This window comes from Poromitra crassiceps (assembly GCF_964638095.1).
Source record: "Poromitra crassiceps genome assembly, chromosome: 9".
In the NCBI taxonomy this organism is placed as follows: Eukaryota; Metazoa; Chordata; class Actinopteri; order Beryciformes; family Melamphaidae; genus Poromitra; species Poromitra crassiceps.
The window spans coordinates 7,735,211-7,754,617 of record NC_139630.1 but is presented as its reverse complement, the minus strand read 5'-3'; the positions used below and the strand labels follow the sequence as shown (position 1 = coordinate 7,754,617).

Here is a 19,407-nt window from a genome sequence, read left to right as displayed (position 1 = left end):
AGAAATCAGACAGCAAGTCTAGCCGTATCTGCAAGCCGTGTGCGCACCTGCTGCACTACTACGTTTAGCCTACTACTGCAACATGGCCAATTGAGAGCGATTGAGGTAATTAAAATAAATGGGGAAGAATAAGAACTGTTTCTGTAGCCTGCCTAGTGCCTACCTCTATACTTGCTACCTCCATTTGAAACACTGCGGTCACGCCATCCGCACTTTGGGGAAGTGTAGTCGGTCACGCTATCTGAAGACCATGGATTAATTGAAGAAAGACCCACATGAAAGCAGCAGCGCAACTCATCCAGAGCAGGCCTAGGCTACAACTGTTGTCGCGCATGGCAGCATGTGAGTGTCTGTGTGTGTGTGTGTGTGTGTGTGTGTGAGAGAGAGAGATAGGGGGGAGAGAGACAGCGTTATTAGCTACTTTGCACACCTTGGAAGCTCCGCTGTGCTCCTCCTGCATCCGGAGACATATTACATTAAATTGGCCGTTGCGGGCTGCTGGGTTGGGCTGGGTTGGGAATTTTCAGATATTTTAACGGGCTGGGCGGGGCGGGCTGGCTCCAATGATGTGTTGGGTTGGGGCGGGCCTTAAAAAAACCTGACCCGCGCATCACTAGTATCTACTGTTGTCACCATTTCTAAAACCAGGACATCTTGTGTTGCTACAGACACATGTTTCTTTCTCATGCAACATATAATATACATACACAGAGTGTGTGTGTGTGTGTGTGTGTGTGTGTGTGTGTGTGTGTGTGTGTGTGTGTGTGTGTACATATATGTATATCTATATGTATTTCTACATGTATATATAGTGAAACTTTCATAGATTATAGATTCATTACACACAAAGTGAAATATTTCTAGCCTTTATTTGTTTCATTTTTTCATAATTTTGGCCTACAGCTCCAGAAAACCCCCAAAACAGTATTTCAAGAAATTATTATAGTGTGAAGAAAATCAGCAGTCACTTCTCAGTCACCCCCCCTAACCCTAACCCTAACCCTCCCACCCCACCCCCCCCTGGTTGCTGCTCCACCCTCTGCAGATCTGGGGAGAGCCGAAACTGGCTCCATGCTTCCTCCGAGACATGGGCAGTAGCCAGCCGCTTCTTTTCACCTGACAGGGGGAAGTTACTTCTCAGTTATGACTGACTTCAGCCTCAGTCCACTCCCTCTGAATCTCCGGCAAATTTTTGAATTGTCTTTGCTTGACAATCTGCTGAAGCCCACAGCCATCCATGGTATTTCCATGATACATGTATTCTAATTTGTTGTAAAGGATCTGTATACTGTACATACTAGGGCTGCACAATTAATCATATTTTCATCGTCATCGCAATATGAACATGCGCAATAAACACATCGCAAAGACTGCCTGAAACGCAATGAATAACAAAAGTGGTTTTATTTACATGCGTCATGCATTTCCACTCAGCATCTGATCATTTTGTCTTGTGTTGTAAATTCAGCATACACCTTTCCCTTGCAACAGTGCGCTGCGCCCCTCTGCCAAAGCCCAAACACGCTGTGTGTAGTTTCAGCTAGAGTCAGTGTGTATTCCATTTCTTTATTCAGTGGGCATTAGTGATGCGCGGGTCAGGTTTTTTTAAGGCCCGCCCCAACCCAACCCGTCATTGGAGCCAGCCCGCCCCGCCCGCCCCGTTAAAATATCTGAAAATTCCCAACCCAGCCCAACCCAGCAGCCCGCAACGGCCAATTTAATGTAATATGTCTCCGGACGCAGGAGGAGCACAGCGGAGCTTCCAAGGTGTGCAAAGTAGCTAATAACGCTGTCTCTCTTCCCCCTATCTCTCTCTCACACACACACACACACACACACAGACACTCACATGCTGCCGTGCGCGACAACAGTTGTAGCCTAGGCCTGCTCTGGATGAGTTGCGCTGCTGCTTTCATGTGGGTCTTTCTTCAATTAATCCATGGTCTTCAGATAGCGTGACCGACTACGCTTCCCCAAAGTGCGTATGGCATGACCGCAGTGTTTCAAATGGAGGTAGCAAGTATAGAGGTAGGCACTCGGCAGGCTACAGAAACAGTTCTTATTCTTCCCCATTTATTTTAATTACCTCATGCGCTCTCAATTGGCCATGTTGCAGTAGTAGGCTAAACGTAGTAGTGCAGCAGGTGCGCACACGGCTTGCAGATACGGCTAGACTCGCTGTCTGATTTCTTTTAATTACCTCATGCGCACTCAATTGTTCACAGCCTACTCACGTTGCAGTAAAGTTGACAAATAGATCACAGTCGAGTCTACAACAGAAAATCTGCGGTGGCATTATATGGACACTTCAAATAATAATTACAGCGAATAATCCTTCCAAAATGTTTGTTTTGAGACCACATAGGCTACCTCATTGAAGCGTTTCTTTACTCCATGTAGGCTATAGAGAGTGCAGCAGGAGTCTGTCTGATTGTGTGTACCTACGTGTGAGAGAGAGTTAACGTCTTTAAGGTTAATTACTCTGCGTGTTTCATTGCTCTAAATTATTTAATAATGTTGCTTTGTCACGTTCTGAGCCTGCCCTGCCCGCACCCGCGATATTTTCATAATTTGCCAACCCAGCCCGCCTGCGGGGCGGCCCAGCCCGCGGGACCCGGCGGGTTCTGGGTGACCCGCGCATCACTAGTGGGCATAGGCTATGTTTGGGGTCTATGTTAGCATTATTAAAGCAGAAAGACGTAGGAACTGTATAGCTAATATGCATACTTTAATATTTATTTATTTATCGCAAGTCGTATCGTCATCGCGATATTGAACAATGTTATCGCACATCGCAGATTTTCCTCATATCGTGCAGGCCTAGTACATACACAGTGTGTGTGTGTGTGTGTGTGTGTGTGTGTGTGTGTGTGTGTGTGTGTGTGTGTGTGTATACCGTGTATATAAATATATATATATATATATACTGTATACACACACACACACACACACACACACACACATGCACGAGCCCACAAACACACACACACACACATTCTCAATTCCCCCCCGGGGATTATTAAAGTCTTTCTGATTCTGATTCTGATTCTGATAAAAGTAATACCAGATACTATAGTATACAGTGTTTGAGTAACCCTTATTTACTCCTTCATGTCTTCCAGTGGACGGTGCTCTGCAGGTGGTTTTAGATGAGCATAAGATCATTCTGATAGAGAGATGTGGATTTGTGACAGAAGGAACTGAAGCAGGAACCGCTGAAGCAGGAACTGGAACCTCCTTCAACAGGATCTACACTCTGCTCTACATCATAGTGGGACGAAGTGAAGACGTTAATACCCAACATGAGGTGTGGCAGCTGGAGACAATGTCCAAGATGAAGACCCTCCATGATGCTCCACTCAAACAGGAGACAGCATCCAAGATGGAGCCCAACCATGAAGCTCCGATCAAGGTCCACGACATCTTTAAACCCTTACCTGACAAAGAGAAGAAAGGGAAAGACAATGAAGAAAGGTTACCTGGCCAAGAGGAGGAAAAGGGGGAAAAAGAGAGAGACATCAGAGTAGTTCTGACGCAGGGCATTGCTGGCATTGGAAAAACCTTCTCAGTGCAGAAGTTCACTCTGGACTGGGCAGAGGGTTTGGAAAATCAAGATGTCAGTCTTGTGATTCTGCTTTCGTTCAGGGAGCTGAACTTGATCAAAGATGAGCGGTACAGTCTTCTCACGCTGCTCCATGTTTTCCATCCAACATTACAGACGGTCACAGCAGAGCAGCTCTCTGTCTGTAAAGTTGTGTTCATCTTTGATGGCCTGGATGAAAGCAGACTTTCAATGGATTTCCAGAACACAGAGGTTGTGTCTGTCGTCACAGAGACATCATCAGTAAATGTGCTGTTGACAAACCTCATCAAGGGGAATCTGCTTCCCTTGGCTCTCCTCTGGATAACTTCCAGACATGCAGCAGCCAATCAGATCCCTCCTACATGTGTCCACAGGGTAACAGAGGTACAAGGGTTCACTGAGGACCAGAAGGAGGAGTACTTCAGGAGAAGATGCAGTGATAAGGAGCAGGCCAGCACAATCATCTCCCACATCAAGGCATCCAGGACCCTCCACATCATGTGCCACATCCCAGTCTTCTGCTTCATCACTGCTACAGTTCTGGAGCACATGTTGATTACACACCAGAGAGGAGAGCTACCCAAGACCCTGACAGAGATGTACTCACACTTCCTGCTGGTTCAGTCAGAGAGGAAGAGGCAGAAGTATAATGAGAGACGTGAGAGGAGTAAACAGGAGCTGACAGAGACTGACAGGGAAGCTCTTCTGAAGCTGGGGAGACTCGCGTTTGAACATCTGGAGACAGGCAACCTCATGTTCTACCAAGAAGACCTGGAGAAGTGTGGTCTTGATGTCAGAGAGGCATCAGTGTTCTCAGGAGTGTGCACAGAGATCTTCAAAAGAGAGTGTGTGCTCTTAAAGAAGACGGTCTACTGCTTTGTTCATCTGAGCATTCAGGAGTTTCTTGCTGCAGTCTACATGTTCCACTGCTACACAAACAGGGCTCAGAATGTACTGGAGACATTCCTGGGAAAAGACTGGGATAAACGTGATCAACGGGACAGGGAAGATAACTGGGATAAAAGTGATCAACGGGACAGGGAAGATAACTGTGATAAACATGATCAACGGGACAGGGAAGATAACTGTGATAAACGTGATCAACGGGACAGGGAAGATAACTTGGATGAACAGGATCAATGGGACAGGGAACATAACTTGGATGAACAGGATCAATGGGACAGGGAAGATAACTTGGATGAACAGGATGAATGGGACAGGGAAGATAACTTGGATGAACAGGATCAATGGGACAGGGAAGATAACTTGGATGAACAGGATCAATGGGACATTGTAGATAACTTGGATGAACAGGATCAATGGGACAGGGGAGATAACGGGGATGAACAGGATCAAGGGGACAGCAAAGATAAGGATGATAAAAGGGACATGCAAAGATACAGGGATAAACATGATCAATCCCTGCATGTCTTCCTGGAGAAAGCCATGGCCAAAGCCCTGCAGAGTAAAAATGGCCACTTGGACCTCTTTGTCCGCTTCCTTCATGGCCTCTCACTGGAGTCCAGCCAGCGTCTCTTAGGAGGCCTGCTGGGTCAGACAGACAGCAGACCAGAAAGCATCCAAAGAGCCATCAACAACCTGAAGAGGATGGCCACTGATGATTGCTCTCCTGACAGAAGCATCAACATCTTCCACTGTTTGATGGAGATGAATGACCAGTCAGTACATCGGGAGATCCAACATTTCATGAAGTCAGAGAACAGATCAGATAATGAACTCTCTGAGATCCACTGCTCAGCTCTGGCCTACATGCTGCAGATGTCAGAGGAGGTTCTAGATGTGTTGGACCTGAACACCTACAACACATCAGATGAGGGACGACGGAGACTGATCCCAGCTGTGAGGAACTGCAGGAAGGCTCGGTTAGTCCTTTATGTATGTATGTATACGTATGTATGTATGTATGTATGTATGTATGTATGTATGTATGTATTTATTTATTTATTTATTTATTTATTTATTTATGTATTTATTTATTTATGTATTTATTTATTTATTTATTTATTTATTTATTTATTTATTTATAAGGATCCCCATTAACTGATGTCTATGGCACCAGCAAGTCTTCCTGGCGTCTGAATCCAGTACATCATATTCATACAACATCACATTTGTGTTGTGTATGTTCATCAATAAAAAATGTTGATGAGTTTAAATACGTTATTTTAGATCCCACTCTGTGCTTTAAAAAGCATATAAGGAAGATGAGCTAAACACTGAAATATAATCTAGCCAATTTCAGACAAATCAGAAACTCGCTCACTACTGTGGCATCCAAGATCTTTTTAAACACAATTATTTTTTCTAATTTCTCCTATTGTATGCCATGTTGGTAAATGGTAAAATGGACTGCATTTATATAGCGCTTTTTTTCAAAGCGCTTTACAATGTGCCTACATTCACCCATTCACACACTGAAGGTGGCCAGCTGCCAAGCAGGGTGCTGGCACACCATCAGGAGCAATTTGGGGTTCAGTGTCTTGCCCAAGGACACTTCGACATGCGGACTGGAGGAGCCGGTGATCGAACCACCGACCTTCTGGTAGGTGGACGACACGCTCTACCTCTTGATCCACAGCGGCCCCATGTTGGTCATAAGACATCCCTAAAGCCATTTGAGTCTCTTCATAAACAAGCCCTGAAAATATTTGAAACCACGACAATATCACCACTGCCGTATAACCTCCCGATATAAAATGTTACATTTTGAAAATACACTCATGTATTCCAATATCCATATGGTGTTCAAGATAATACATAATGCTGCTCCCTTTGTCCAACTCAGCAGCAGACCAAAGGTTTGAAGGTAAACCATAGTTTATAGATATTGGTGCAGCCCTTTCAGAGGCTGTGCATATTGGATAGTAATCCCTCACGTCAGCGATGACTGAAGATTTTTTCTACTTGGTGTCACCAACCATGGCCATGCCCCCTTGCACATCGCTCCCCTTGAGGGGGAACCTTTGTTTATATTCTATTGGCTCCGCCCTTTCAGAGGCTGGGGTGACCAGGGTATCCCCCTTTGGACCACCTAGCATCCTCACGGGCCGGGCCCAGGGAGCAGGTGTGGTTTTCAAAGGGGAAAACTCATTTAAGACATATGAATAGTAAGAGGGAGAATAAGATTCTATCGTGCATTCCTTTATAACTGGGGACTGGTAATCTTACGACATCAAAGCTCATGAGCTGGGCGGTGATGTCATCAGAGCTGGTATTTACCATTCCAAACTCATAGGAGCCTCAGCAGCCCCAACCTCAAAAATCAAAGATGGCTATGCCGCGCAACAACAGTAGTAGTAATCGTAGGAATATTGTTTAGCACTTCTGTTTTGTTTGTTTCTCATTAAATCAGCTGTACACACAGCACTGCCTAACTTCTATCTGTGTGGACATGAGGCTGCAGTGTTTGTATGCGCAAAATGCCATGTTGTCAATTGTTATTGCCAACAATGGCTAGCCTGGCTAGCGACTGGATCTGACCAATGAACAGTGAATTTCCCAGCTCAAGTTTTCTGCAAATAGAACGCTAACCAAACGGATGTGATGTCAAGTCAAGTCAAGTCAAGTCAAGTTTATTTATATAGCCCTAATTCACAAGCATGTCTCAGAGGGCTTCACAGAAAGTATGTCTAGCTAAATCTAGCTGACACAACAGTAGCAAGAATATACAGAATAAAGATAACGTTTGAACGATTGATGGAGAAATATAGAAAACATAGAAATGAAGAGAGAGCAGAGGAGAGAGCAGGAGAAGGGAGAAGAGCAGGGGGAATGTGAGAGAATGATGGGGTGGGGAGGGAATGGGAGATGTTGGAGGGTGTAGGAGGTGGGGAAGGAGCAAGAGGAGAGAGCAGGAGAGGGGGGGGAGGGGGGGTGTGTGGGGGAGAAGAGAGCAGGGGGAGGGAGGAGGTGGGGAGAGAAAGGGAAATGTGGGGGAAGAGAGAGCGTAAGGAAGAGTATGGGAGTATAGAGGAGTGTGGGAGACTATACGGGGAGAACAGGGAAGGGAGGGCTAACTGACACAACATTAACAAATTACAATAGTAATAATAACATATCAAGCAATTATATGATAGAGAAATATAGACACACATCTTGCAAACGGACATATGTCAATTTCTTAGCAACCAAACTATGCCTAATTTAATTGGCTGCAAGCCTTTAGTAGTGAGTCCCTTTGCCAAATAAACACATGTTCACATATAGACACTGGTGAAAGTGGGCCGGAACCGCAGGCCGGTGCGCAGTTCCGGTAAGACTTTCGGTGCCTGAACGCCATTGGGGGAAGACATGCAGCTGCCTGTCAATCAAAATCCGATTGTTGCAGAGTGCAGTCGATCCATAATTTCCAACAAGGAAATGCATGGCTGACGTTATGTCATTACTAATAAACAACAGTCTCTCTCATGAATTGCTTCTAAATTGTTCCGTGTTTTAGACCTGGCTGTCAGTGGTTTTTAATCTGTGCTGTGTGTGTAGGCTGATTTGCGCTTCCAGCACGCAGCTCCTGAATGCCGCTGCTGCTGCCTGCACTGGGCTGTGTGAAGTCTAGTCTCGCTTGCGGCTTGCCTCCGCTCCGCCAACAAAAACAGTTCCACCAGGATTGCACGAGTGTAGTAGTTCCCAAGCAAGCAAGCAAGCAAGCAAGCAGAAACGGTAATATTTCCAACCACTGAGAGGCAGGCAGGCAGCGATGTGCCGCAAGGCATGGGTTTACTTTGTGGCAATTGTGGGGCGAGTAGCCTAACAGCAGCTAGCAGGAGGAGGCGCAGTGAAATGGAGTGATACACACACAGTGAAGTGCCAGCGCTGTTGTGTTAACGTGAAATGTACGGCGGTAGGCAACTCTTGTCCAATCAAATTACTCGGCCGGAACTAACTGTTGTATAAAGGTGCGTTTGATTTATTGTTCCCGGACATTTTGCGACCAAATGCACCTACTTTATTAATGCAATTTGCACCGGGCAGCGGCCAAGGATGGATAATAAACGAGCCCAACATGTTTGCCATTGTTTTCAGAACAAAAGGAGCAGAAACATGCAACGAACACTAACTCAAATGTTTAAGAGGAAGGAGAGAGATAAAGAAGCAGATAATGTGGCTAAAGTTAGAAGAAAAGAGCAAATTGAGGGCCAGAGGGAAGAGGCAGAGCCTCTGCAAAATGAAAACCCACCCTCAGATGCAAATACAGGTGATGATGCTAATTTAGACCAGAGAATGGACATGAAGTTAGCTTACTAGCAAACTAGACAGTGGCTTACTCAGAACACAGTCTGTGTGCATACAGTACAACATTTTGTATGTATCCTATCCTGAGATATTTTATTTTACTAATAATCTGTTCATTAATTTATCTGCCCACTGTTCTGACAATTCAAAGACAGACTGTTTGACTGTTGATGAATTTAGTTGTAAATGTTAATCTAATTTCGACACCATACAGGCATTAAAAATTGGATGTGTGTGTTCAGGGATGCATGGGGGTGGGAGGAGAACAATATGAAACGATGAAGGTTGGGGTAGTAGCCTATAGTTCCTGCAAGAAATTCAAACCACTTTCACCCCTGCATATAGAGCTTATGGGTGCCTCGCTTTAGGAAAGAATGGGTGCCATGCTTTAAATAGTGGCGAAATATTGGAGGGGATAGAGTGGGTGCCATGCTTTGGAGTAGAATGTGTACTATGCTTTAGAGTAGTGGGGGAAGGGGGGAAGAGGAGAAAGCAGGAGAGTGGAGGCGGGAGGGAGAGCGGGGGGATGTGGGGGAGGAGAGGGAGGAGAAGGAGAGGTGGGAGGGTGCAGGGGAGGGAGAGCAGGGGGAATGTGAGAGAGGGGAGAGCAGGAAGTGGCAGGGATTCGGGAAAAATAGGGGAGAAGAGGAGAAGGAGCAGAGGAGGGGAGAAGGAGGAGAGAGCAGGAGAAGGGAGGGGGGTGAGCGGCGGGATGTGGGGGAGGAAAGAGCATGGAAAGAGAGGAGGTGGGGGGGGATGGGAAATGTGGGAGAGGGGAGAACAGGAAGGGGGAGGAAGGGAAGGAGCGGGGGAAGGGGGAAAGAGAAAGAGAGGGGGGGGGGAGAAGATCAGACAAACTGACTACTCTAAACATTAACCAGAGCTAACTGGGACATAGGGGATCTAGCTAATCTACAGCCTAATCTGGCCTATCCTACTCTGCTCTAGTCTGATCTTTGCCTGAGCACTATAACAGGTCAGCCTTAGGCTGTAGCTAATCTATCGCCTACCTAAGCTATTCTAAACCAACCTTTCACAGTGTCATTTAGCCTCCACATCCCAGTTATTTTGCGATAAAGGAACGCACGACTATCCTTTCATGTCCATGAAGCACCATTTGCTCTCTACAGGAAACCTTTCAGTCCTGGGGCACATAGGTGTGTTATTTCTTCAAATAACAAAGTTCCAATAACAAACCAATCTAACTGCAGTTTAAATACTGCAAGCATGTAAATATGCTACACTATAGCAAGATCAAAGTGAAAAGAATGTTCTAAACGCATCAGCTAGAAAAAATATAGCCTATCCCTATATGATGAGATTAATTAGATTGGTGAAAGTTTGTCCAGAATGATATGTTTTCTCTCCCCTGCTGCACAGGTAGGATGATGCACATAAATATAGCCTACATTATGTAAAGTCATTGCAGAAATGTGTTTTTATTGTAAAACTAAATGTGAAGTAGGGCCAATTTATTGGAGCAGACATCACAGTATAGCACATGACAGTAGAAGCCCGTTACGCTGTCACTTATCTAAATCCCGTTAAATCGACAAGGGATATATATAGGCCCAGGATAACATATATGTTTCACATAGGGTTGTGTTTGGATTTCGCGATTTTATTTTGTCCAATATTGAAATGTTCTACAGTACCATGTTGTGGGAACATTACACATTATTTAGATCTATTTCGATGTACCTTTCTATCTATTTAGGCTAATTTCGATGCGATTTATTATCGAAATAGATTAGCCCAATGCATGCTGGGAGATTTCACATGTCTGGCTGTTGCAGGGAAGCCGCAGTGAATGTTTGCCCAGAATCATCTCGTTTTCACTCGCCTTCACTGCACAGGTAGGATGATGCAATAGCCTCTGAATGTGGGCTCAAAACTGTCATGTTAGAAAAAACTGTCATGTTGTTAAAATATGTACGGTAGAACAACTTATTTTTTCTGAGAGAGAGAGAACCGGCGAACTTTTTTTCAAGCAGTCCGTATTGTGCCTGTCAGACTGATCAGTAAGAGAGAGGGAGTGACACAGAGAGAAGGGACAGAGGAAAGGGCAGAGGAGGCTCCGCGCAACCAGCGCACTGAATAGGCCTGGTTTTCAAAAGCGCAAGGCGCTAAATTTACGCCAGGTGGGAAGATATCATTAGGCCGGTATTTAAGGCCGAAATGCCCATTCTCGCCCATTCTGGGACTGCGCCACGCCCATTCCGCCTAAAGCGCATTTGGCGGCCTAAAGCCATGTTGATATCTTCCCGAGGCAGGCGCAAGGCACATTTTTTTGCTTTTAAGGCCAGTTTTTGCACCGAAGGCCTGTGGGAGAATAGGGCCCATAGTCTCTCATACTCCCCCTGCTCTCCCTCCCCACCTCCTCCCCTTCCCGACCCCCCCCCCCACACACACACACACACATTATTTTAAAGCATGGCACCCATTCTCTTTCTTTCCCCCTTACCCTGCGCCTTCCCCACCTCTGCTTCTCCGTTCTCTCCTCCCCCACATTTCCCATTCTCTCCCCACCTCCTCCCTCTGCTCTCTCCTCCCCCACATCCCCCGCTCTCCCTCCCCCCTCCCCTCTCCTGCTCTCTCCTCTTTCCCCCTTCCCCTGCTCCTTCCCCACCTCCTATACTCCCCAACATTTCCCATTCACTCCCCACCTCATCACTCTCTCACATTCCCCCTGCTCTCCCTCCCTTCTCCTGCTCTCTCCTCCGCTCTATCCTATATTTCTATATTTTCTATATTTCTCTATCAATTGTTCAATGTGTTATCATTACTACTGTATTTTGCTGTGCAGTATGGCTGCTGTCACTGATGATCTATGAGCAATTCAGCATTAATTTTACAACACTGAGTGACAACAACCTTGCCCTATCAGGAGACACATTGACCAAAAAAAATCTTTCCAAGAGCCACAATCCCCGCAAAATTGCCCTTGTTCCCTTTATTTTGATTTTATTTATTTATTTAGGCTATTTATTCATTCATTCATTTATTAAGTGTGACTTAAAAGAGCCAGAACTACCTATAAAGGAGCCGTATGTGGCTTTTGAGCCTCGGGTATATCACTGCCCTACAAGTAGCCTACAACAATCCAGTATACTAGCTAGATGAATGGTTATCAAAGCCAAATTGTGCAGTTGCAGTTTTATGTCAGTTTTATCATGTAATTCTATGCATTGCCTGATTGCCTAGAAGACCCTCGTCAGTCATCATGTGTGATCGATCAAAATTAAATTAGCAAATTGTGAAATTACATGGACTGAGAGAGAGAGAGAGAGAGAGAGAGGGAGAGAGAGAGAGGGGCGGGGTCCCTATTGACAAATAAGATGAAAAAACAGTATAATACTTTGTTTTGGCCAATGGCCACATAGGCCTATGTACCTGATAGTGATATCTGTCTGTCTCAAATTAAGTCCAACGGTCTGTGTGCTGCTGTTGTGTCACATGTGTGCATGGGCTGGCTTGCTATGCTTTGAAGTTTGACGCTTTCATTTCTTGGCTCTGCTGCCTTCAGGGACGGCTTGGAAAGGCGCCTTTCCGCACAGAGGGCCATTAGAAATGTTGCATTCAGGGTCAGGAGAGCTCGGAAAAGCCAAACTCTGTGAGTGCTGTCTTCGGGGACGGCTTGGAAAGGGGATCTCCATACAGAGCGCCATTAGAAATCCATTCAGGGTCTGGAGAGGGCATTTTCTACAGACGAGGAAATCTGTGGCAATCTTTTGGAGTAGGAAAAACAGTTAGCAAGCACGACTCCCATAAAGATATATAAAAAGTATACGGGTGCCTGGGTCGGAGGATACTAGTAGGTGACAGATGTCCCGGCACACACGGTTTAAGAAAAATTATCTTATTTATTGTGGGCAAGCAAGGTGATGAACGTTTCACCTAGAAGGCTTCGTCAGCATGACAATATGACAATGGACAAACATTATATACAGGGGTAGACACTGATCACAGCCAATCACTCGCAGGAGGGGACTAATGGAGAATGGAGATCAGCCGTGTTAGGTGGCAGGCCAATCATCTTTATAGATATGCATAGATTATCAGGCTTCAGTCTAAAGAAATTCATCAATATGAAAAAGAAATATAGTTTGTCTTTGTACAATACAAGTGGGCTATAATAGTCATTTATAAAAGAAAACAGTATGGAAATAACTCTTGGACAAATATAATGAATATAATGAATGATAGACTGAAAGGGGGGGTGTGGCTGAAAGCTGATCAGTACAAAAAACATGTAACAAATAGCAGGGAATAAACCAAATAACCTCAAACCATCTGTGAAAAAAGGTGAAAAATCAATAATGAACAAGATAATAAAGAAGATAATAATTTTGATCAAAATAAATTATATAAAGAAGGAATGATATAAAGAATGATATAAAGAAATCAAAAAACAAAAAACAGTAGGCTCATTATGCAATAGCGAATCTATAGAAAGCAGCCTAGCTGCAGTTCCTCATTTAGACCCCTAGGGCTCTCTGTTTGTAGATAATGAATCCAGGCTGCCTCTTTCTGTTATAGGACTCTGTCTCGATCACCACCTCTTTTGAGGTGGTGATCGAATACTAGGTTTTCTAACCTCACCCTGAATGAGCGCCAGGCTCTTGACTCCCTGTCTAATGATTCCTCGATTGTCATTAAGAGCGCTGACAAGGCGGGCGCAGTAGTAGTTCAAGACAAAGAGAAGTACTTAAGTGTACTTACACAGTATACAGAAAAGTCTAAGTATACTTGGCTTGTAGTTGATTTGTTTTATTTGAAGTAGGCTACAGCAGTTCTGCATATAAAATGGAAAAATCAGGATATCACAATAAATCCCAGAGGCTTATTTCCATGTGGTCCCTTATAGTCGATAGATTATAGCCTATTCAATACTTTTTCAGACATATCGGTTTCTTTGAGGTAGTATACACCATACACATTTGGCTGATTTTATTGACAATTCTTCCATGTGTGAGAGTAGCAGACTTGATGTATACTGGCTGCTAAGGCAGTACCAGAATATATGGAGTGCTTGAGTGATGTCACTCAGCACACAATTGCCCAACTTCACATCACTGATGACATCACTCACTGATGACCACCACTGAAGATGTCATGTGATGTCATGTCATGTGATGATGTCATAGACATTGTGACATCATCCATTCATTCATTCATTCATTCATGGTATCATCAGAGGGACAATTGAAACAGACAAACAGAGCCCATGCTCCCTTTTATAGGCACAATTAAAGCAATACAACTGTGCCTTTTGCTTCCCCGGGAAATTATGGTGGTGTCCACACATGGTTTCCAGAAGTACACAACCTGCCTATGACCATCCCCTGATCACAACCCACCGCCATGCAAATATTCAGTACAATGCCACCTGGGGTGTGGGTGTCAGGTGTTTTCCAGGACTTTCCAAGTGGTTCGAGGACTGGATGAAGTGCCCATGACCTTCCCCAGATCCTAACACCCCGTCATGCAAAATTTCAGCTCAATCCGTCCTGGGGTGTGGGCGTAAGGTGTTTTCCAGGTGTTTTCCAGGATTTTCCAGGTCTTTCCAGGTGGTCCCAGGACTTGATGACATGCCCATGACCTTCCCCAGATCACTACCCCCCTCCATGCAAAATTTCAGCCCAATCCGAACTGGGCTGTGGGCATGGGGTGTTTTCCAGGTCGTTTCCAGGATTTCCCAGGACTTTCCAATCTGCTCATGACCTTCCCCAGATCATAACCCACCTCCATGCAAATTTTCAGCCCAATCTGACCTGTAGTGTTAGAATAGAGACAGATACACATATAGTGGTATGGTCAACATTCACTACTTTACTCAGCTGAACGGATGGCCGAGTGGATAAGACACAGGACATTGTGCTGAAAGGAAGGGTCCCTGAGTTTGAATCTCACATGGTCATACTTTTTCCTTACACTTAAAGTATACTAGTAGTATACTTACTTAGTATACTACTAGTATACTGAATTGGGCCGATTTAGTGCCAATTTAGTGTCAAGAAGTATTAGGCAAGTACACTTGGAGTATACTACTAGTATATTGATATTAGTATACTTGGTGCATAAAATGTACTTGAGTATATAAGTATACTTGCATAAAAGTACACTTGGAAATACACTTGGTCTTTACTTAAGTTTACTTAATAAAATAAACTTGAAGTATACTTATTTTTGCTAAGGGGTGGCAGCATAGTCAAAGTGACTTTGCACTAGTGCCCCGGCAAGAGTATGTATTATATGAGTGTCTAGGAAAACCGCTTTTCTAGCTAAAGATCAGCAGATCTGGTGTGATAACAATGAATAAGAGACCTACTAATAAATAATCTGTCGAAAGAAATGGGAAGTGAATTATTGACAAATTGAAACACAAAAAGACATTTGAAATGTATTAATGTCAAATATGTTTAACAGCTCCAGAGTTTGAAATAATGGGACAGTGTGAGAAGTCCAGGGAGAGTTTGTGATCAATCTAACATTTTTTTTTTGTAATACATAAATGGGAGAAAAATGGGAGAAAGTCACAGGAGTCATATCCTCCTGCATAATGTGATTACCAGAACTTACCTACTACTCTCCTGAACACTCACTCTACTCACACTGTCCCTACTCACACTGCACACTGTATTCCTACTACTCTCCTACTCAACACTCACTCTATCAGATTGTAATTTCTTTTCAGAGTTTTATTTCTAAATATCCTCCAGTTAAGGGGTGAAGGTGGCTTAAGCTCAAGAGCTTAAAGCTGTGGTTAAAATGTTTACATGTGATTAAAACAATTGTTATTATGATTATTACAATTATTATGACTAGGATTATTATTATTATTATTATTATTATTATCATCATCATCATCATATGTATATTAATTCAGCATAAAGTTATTGGTATGCTTGTTCTCTGCTCTGTTTTGATAATAACTGATTTTACATTATATCTGTCATCACAGACTTGTTAAGTGTGGACTCTCAGAGACTCACTGTGAAGTCGTGGCCTCAGCTCTGAAGTCCAACCCCTCCCATCTGACAGAGCTGGACCTGAGTTACAACAGGCTGGAAGATTCAGCAGTGAAGCTGTCTGCTGGACTGGAGAGTCCACACTGTCGACTGAAGACTCTGAGGTCAGACATGCTGTCAGTTCTTTGTTCATTATAGATGTTCTATGAATATCATTAGTAGAGCAGATAAGTGAAATAATTGTTCAAATGGTGATACAAGCATGAAATTTGGTACATATACTCTTAAAAACCCACTCTTTTCAAAAATACCGCTGGCCACGCAAAATTCCAAGATGGCGGCCCCAAAATCCAAGATGTCCACCCAAAAATGTGTTTTTTCCTTTATAACTCGAAATGCATTGATTTTAAACCCCATAAATGTACTAAAGTTGAATATAAAGTTGGGTATTGCGGATCTTTTGGTACCAGGTGGATGTCTGTATCTATTACGCTTCTTGAGATACAGCATATAGTTACTTTTACAGACTCGGGAGAGCAAAAAATGGGTTTATGAGACCCACAAGAGTGTAGAGTTACACCATTTTGGATGTGCTAAATAAAATGCACATACAGGGAGCTCAAGTGTGCAGTCTTCCTCCCTGGCCACGTTTGGACCTGGTTTCTGCTTTAAGACTTGATGGGCTGTACACATCAAAGACAAGATGTGTCATCGTGTACTTGCTGGTGTACATGTGTATCACTGGTAGGAAGTCGAGAGCTGCATAGTCCTCAAATGTATTGGATCTTTTTGGTGGCAGGGCATGGACCAAAGCTGACCCATCTACAATGACAATGTCTGCCTCAGGTTATTTGTCAACTGGTGGGACATCTCAAGGATAGAGGTCAGCTGAGACTTCTGGCAAGAGTACAGTCTTCCACCCTTGCTCAGTGCAGCAGGGAAAGACTGGTTCTCATGCTGAAAGAACTCCTGCAGGTTACACTCTCGGCTCTGACAGGAGATGAAAAGCTTTGAGAACAGCTGACAGTCCTCGTTGAGAAGCTTCTGCTTCGAGGGTTCAGCAGAAGAAGAGTCCTGTCTGAAGAAGTCAGCTTTGTTTTTCTTGATTGGCTCATAGAAGAAGGATGGATTTTTTTCCAGTGCCCGTGAAAACTCCAGAAGTGTGACTGCAGAAGTTCTGCAGAGTCAGGGTGAGCAATGTCTTTGGTGTCAAGCGAATACAGGTCTTTATTGTCTTCCTGGAATGGGTTGCCTAGGTCTTTCAGAGCTTGGGACAACTTATCAACCCTCTCCTTGAAAGTTTTCTGTGCATGTGGAGTTTGCTCATGGTGGCTTCTGTGCTCACTGCCCTCTTTGGTTTGTGCCTCCATTTCATACTGGGACACCAAACGGCTGACCTCAGGACCAGCTACCATCCATCTCCTAAGTGCGGATGGGTCTTCATTAAGCCAAATGGCACCACCATCAGCCTTGATGATGGCATTGGCCTGCTCGTGAGCTTGATCAAGGGCAAGGGCAGAGAAATCCCTATTGGTTTTATGGACAACAAAGTTGCCATTCTGGAACTCTTGAGCCAGTCCTGGGTGTGTGTTCTCTAGAGTGAGCATGTCCCTGAGGTGGATAGGCAGCCACCGTGCGTAGTTGTGGTTGTTCTTGGCAAAAAAATAAGGTATTAACTCACTCAGTGCCTGGCAATAGAGAGCAAAGTTGGCCTCACGGAAGGACCTGATGAGCAAGAAGATGACCAGCTCTATAGACAGCACCATGTGCCAGAACTGGAACTGTGGACGACTATTTCGCCGCTGCTTTGCATGAACATCCTCAGGCTCACAGCTGGGACCAGCAGATCGGTGTTTCCTTGCCCAATCCAATTTGGTGTTGTTAAACAACAACCGGCAGCTGACGTGGTATTTAGCCTGATTTTTTCTTAAAGTAGCATCAATACCACCACCTTCATCCAGCCTTGCTGGATCCAGGATCAATGGCATTTCCTGGATTTCATGAAACATTGGTATGTTGGTAGCCAGCATGGCATAGCCATCATGTTCAAGGGTGTAATGAGTTCGAGGTGATGTTAGGTCTCCGTCTGTTCTGTCTTTTTGACAAAGACAACATTTAGACCTGTCAGTTTGTCTTTTCGCAAAGATGGAGTTTGAATCTGCCATTTTGGGTTTTGATTAAGGCCGAGGGGCTATCCTTTTACCACATTAACCAAATAACACACATTCTTGTATGGGATACAACTAGGTTCAGTTATTATTGGTTAACCTACACCTAGCCCGATCATTCATCCAATGCCATTTAAGTCCCGTGTGATCTGTACACCTTCCGGGTAACTGAAGCCCCGTTACCCTTGGCTCGGCTCTCCCGCGCTGGCACACCCTGTCAATTCAGGTGCGGCTATCTAACTATATCTACTAACTACCAACTACGGTTTACTAGCTAATGGACATGGGGCTGTCAGACAGCATTTGGGACACTAAACTAAACTACTACAACTACAAGTCTAATAAAGCAGTAGTATATCTAGATCAGCTGACACTGAACCCCATGCTGTTACACAGCAGTGATGTCACCAGTGTGCCCTGTGGTTGTGTGCTGACATTCACTCTATTGCATATGAATAACATTTTCATATTACCAAATTAACTTAACAACAATCAATGGTACAAATTTTTTGCTCTCCCGAGTCTGTAAAAGTACCTATATGCTGTATCTCATGAACCGTAATAGATACAGACATGCACCTGGTACCAAAAGATCCACAATACTCAACTTTATATTCAACTTTAGTACATTTATGGGGTTTAAAATCAATGCATTTCGAGTTATAAAGGAAAAAACCCATTTTTGGGCGGACATCTTGGATTTTGGGGCCGCCATCTTGGAATTTTGCGTGGCCAGCGGTATTTTTTTAAAAGAGTGGGATTTGAAGAGTATATGTACCAAATGTCATGCTTGTATCACTATTTGAACGATTCTTGCTATATTTGCAATTATCTGCTCTACTACATGCTGACATTTAATGTAAAGAACACAGGAGCTGGAGATGAGCACCCAGTGACTTCAGGTGAGGTGCAGACTGTCTGAAGAAGGTGTCATGTGAAAAGATGGAGAACTGCACACTCTGTTATGCTTCTATTTAAATCAAGTTGTGACCTGATGTTTCAACACACTGTGCCTTCATCAAGGTCACAAAAAGTGTAGACTTTACAGCCTAACTTAAGAGATGAATAAGGTTCAGCTGGTGCAACAGTTACCATGGTCTCAATGAGGACTTTGAGCTCTCATCATACTTATAGCCATGGTCTTAGTCCTAACATGTAGCCATTGGTTCTCTCTAGGGGTGTCACGATACACTCAGTTCACGATACGATACGTATCACGATACTGGGTTCACGATAACGATACGATACGATACGATTTTAACAATATTTTTTTAAACTTGAATAATGACAATATATGACTGGAAAAGTAGTATTTTATTTGAAATGCACAAATACAAAACATGCTGTTGTGGGAAATTGTTATTACAATAACAACTATAAAAAACATGAGATTGGAGATAAGGCTTATCTTGAAATAGAATGAGTTACACCGTCA

The 19,407-nt window shown here is 44.0% G+C and overlaps 1 protein-coding gene across 1 annotated transcript in view; it reads left to right on the top strand.

The window, feature by feature from the left end:
* The window catches only part of LOC310782151 (NACHT, LRR and PYD domains-containing protein 3-like), a gene marked incomplete at both ends in the record, with an annotated part of 50,917 nt that overhangs the window by 29,169 nt on the left and 2,341 nt on the right, over positions 1-19,407 (top strand). The window contains 2 exons of the mRNA XM_083642842.1: positions 3,123-5,466; positions 15,798-15,968. Coding sequence (XP_083498968.1) covers positions 3,123-5,466; positions 15,798-15,968 — 2,515 coding nt within the window. The remainder of the gene's footprint in view (positions 1-3,122; positions 5,467-15,797; positions 15,969-19,407) is intronic.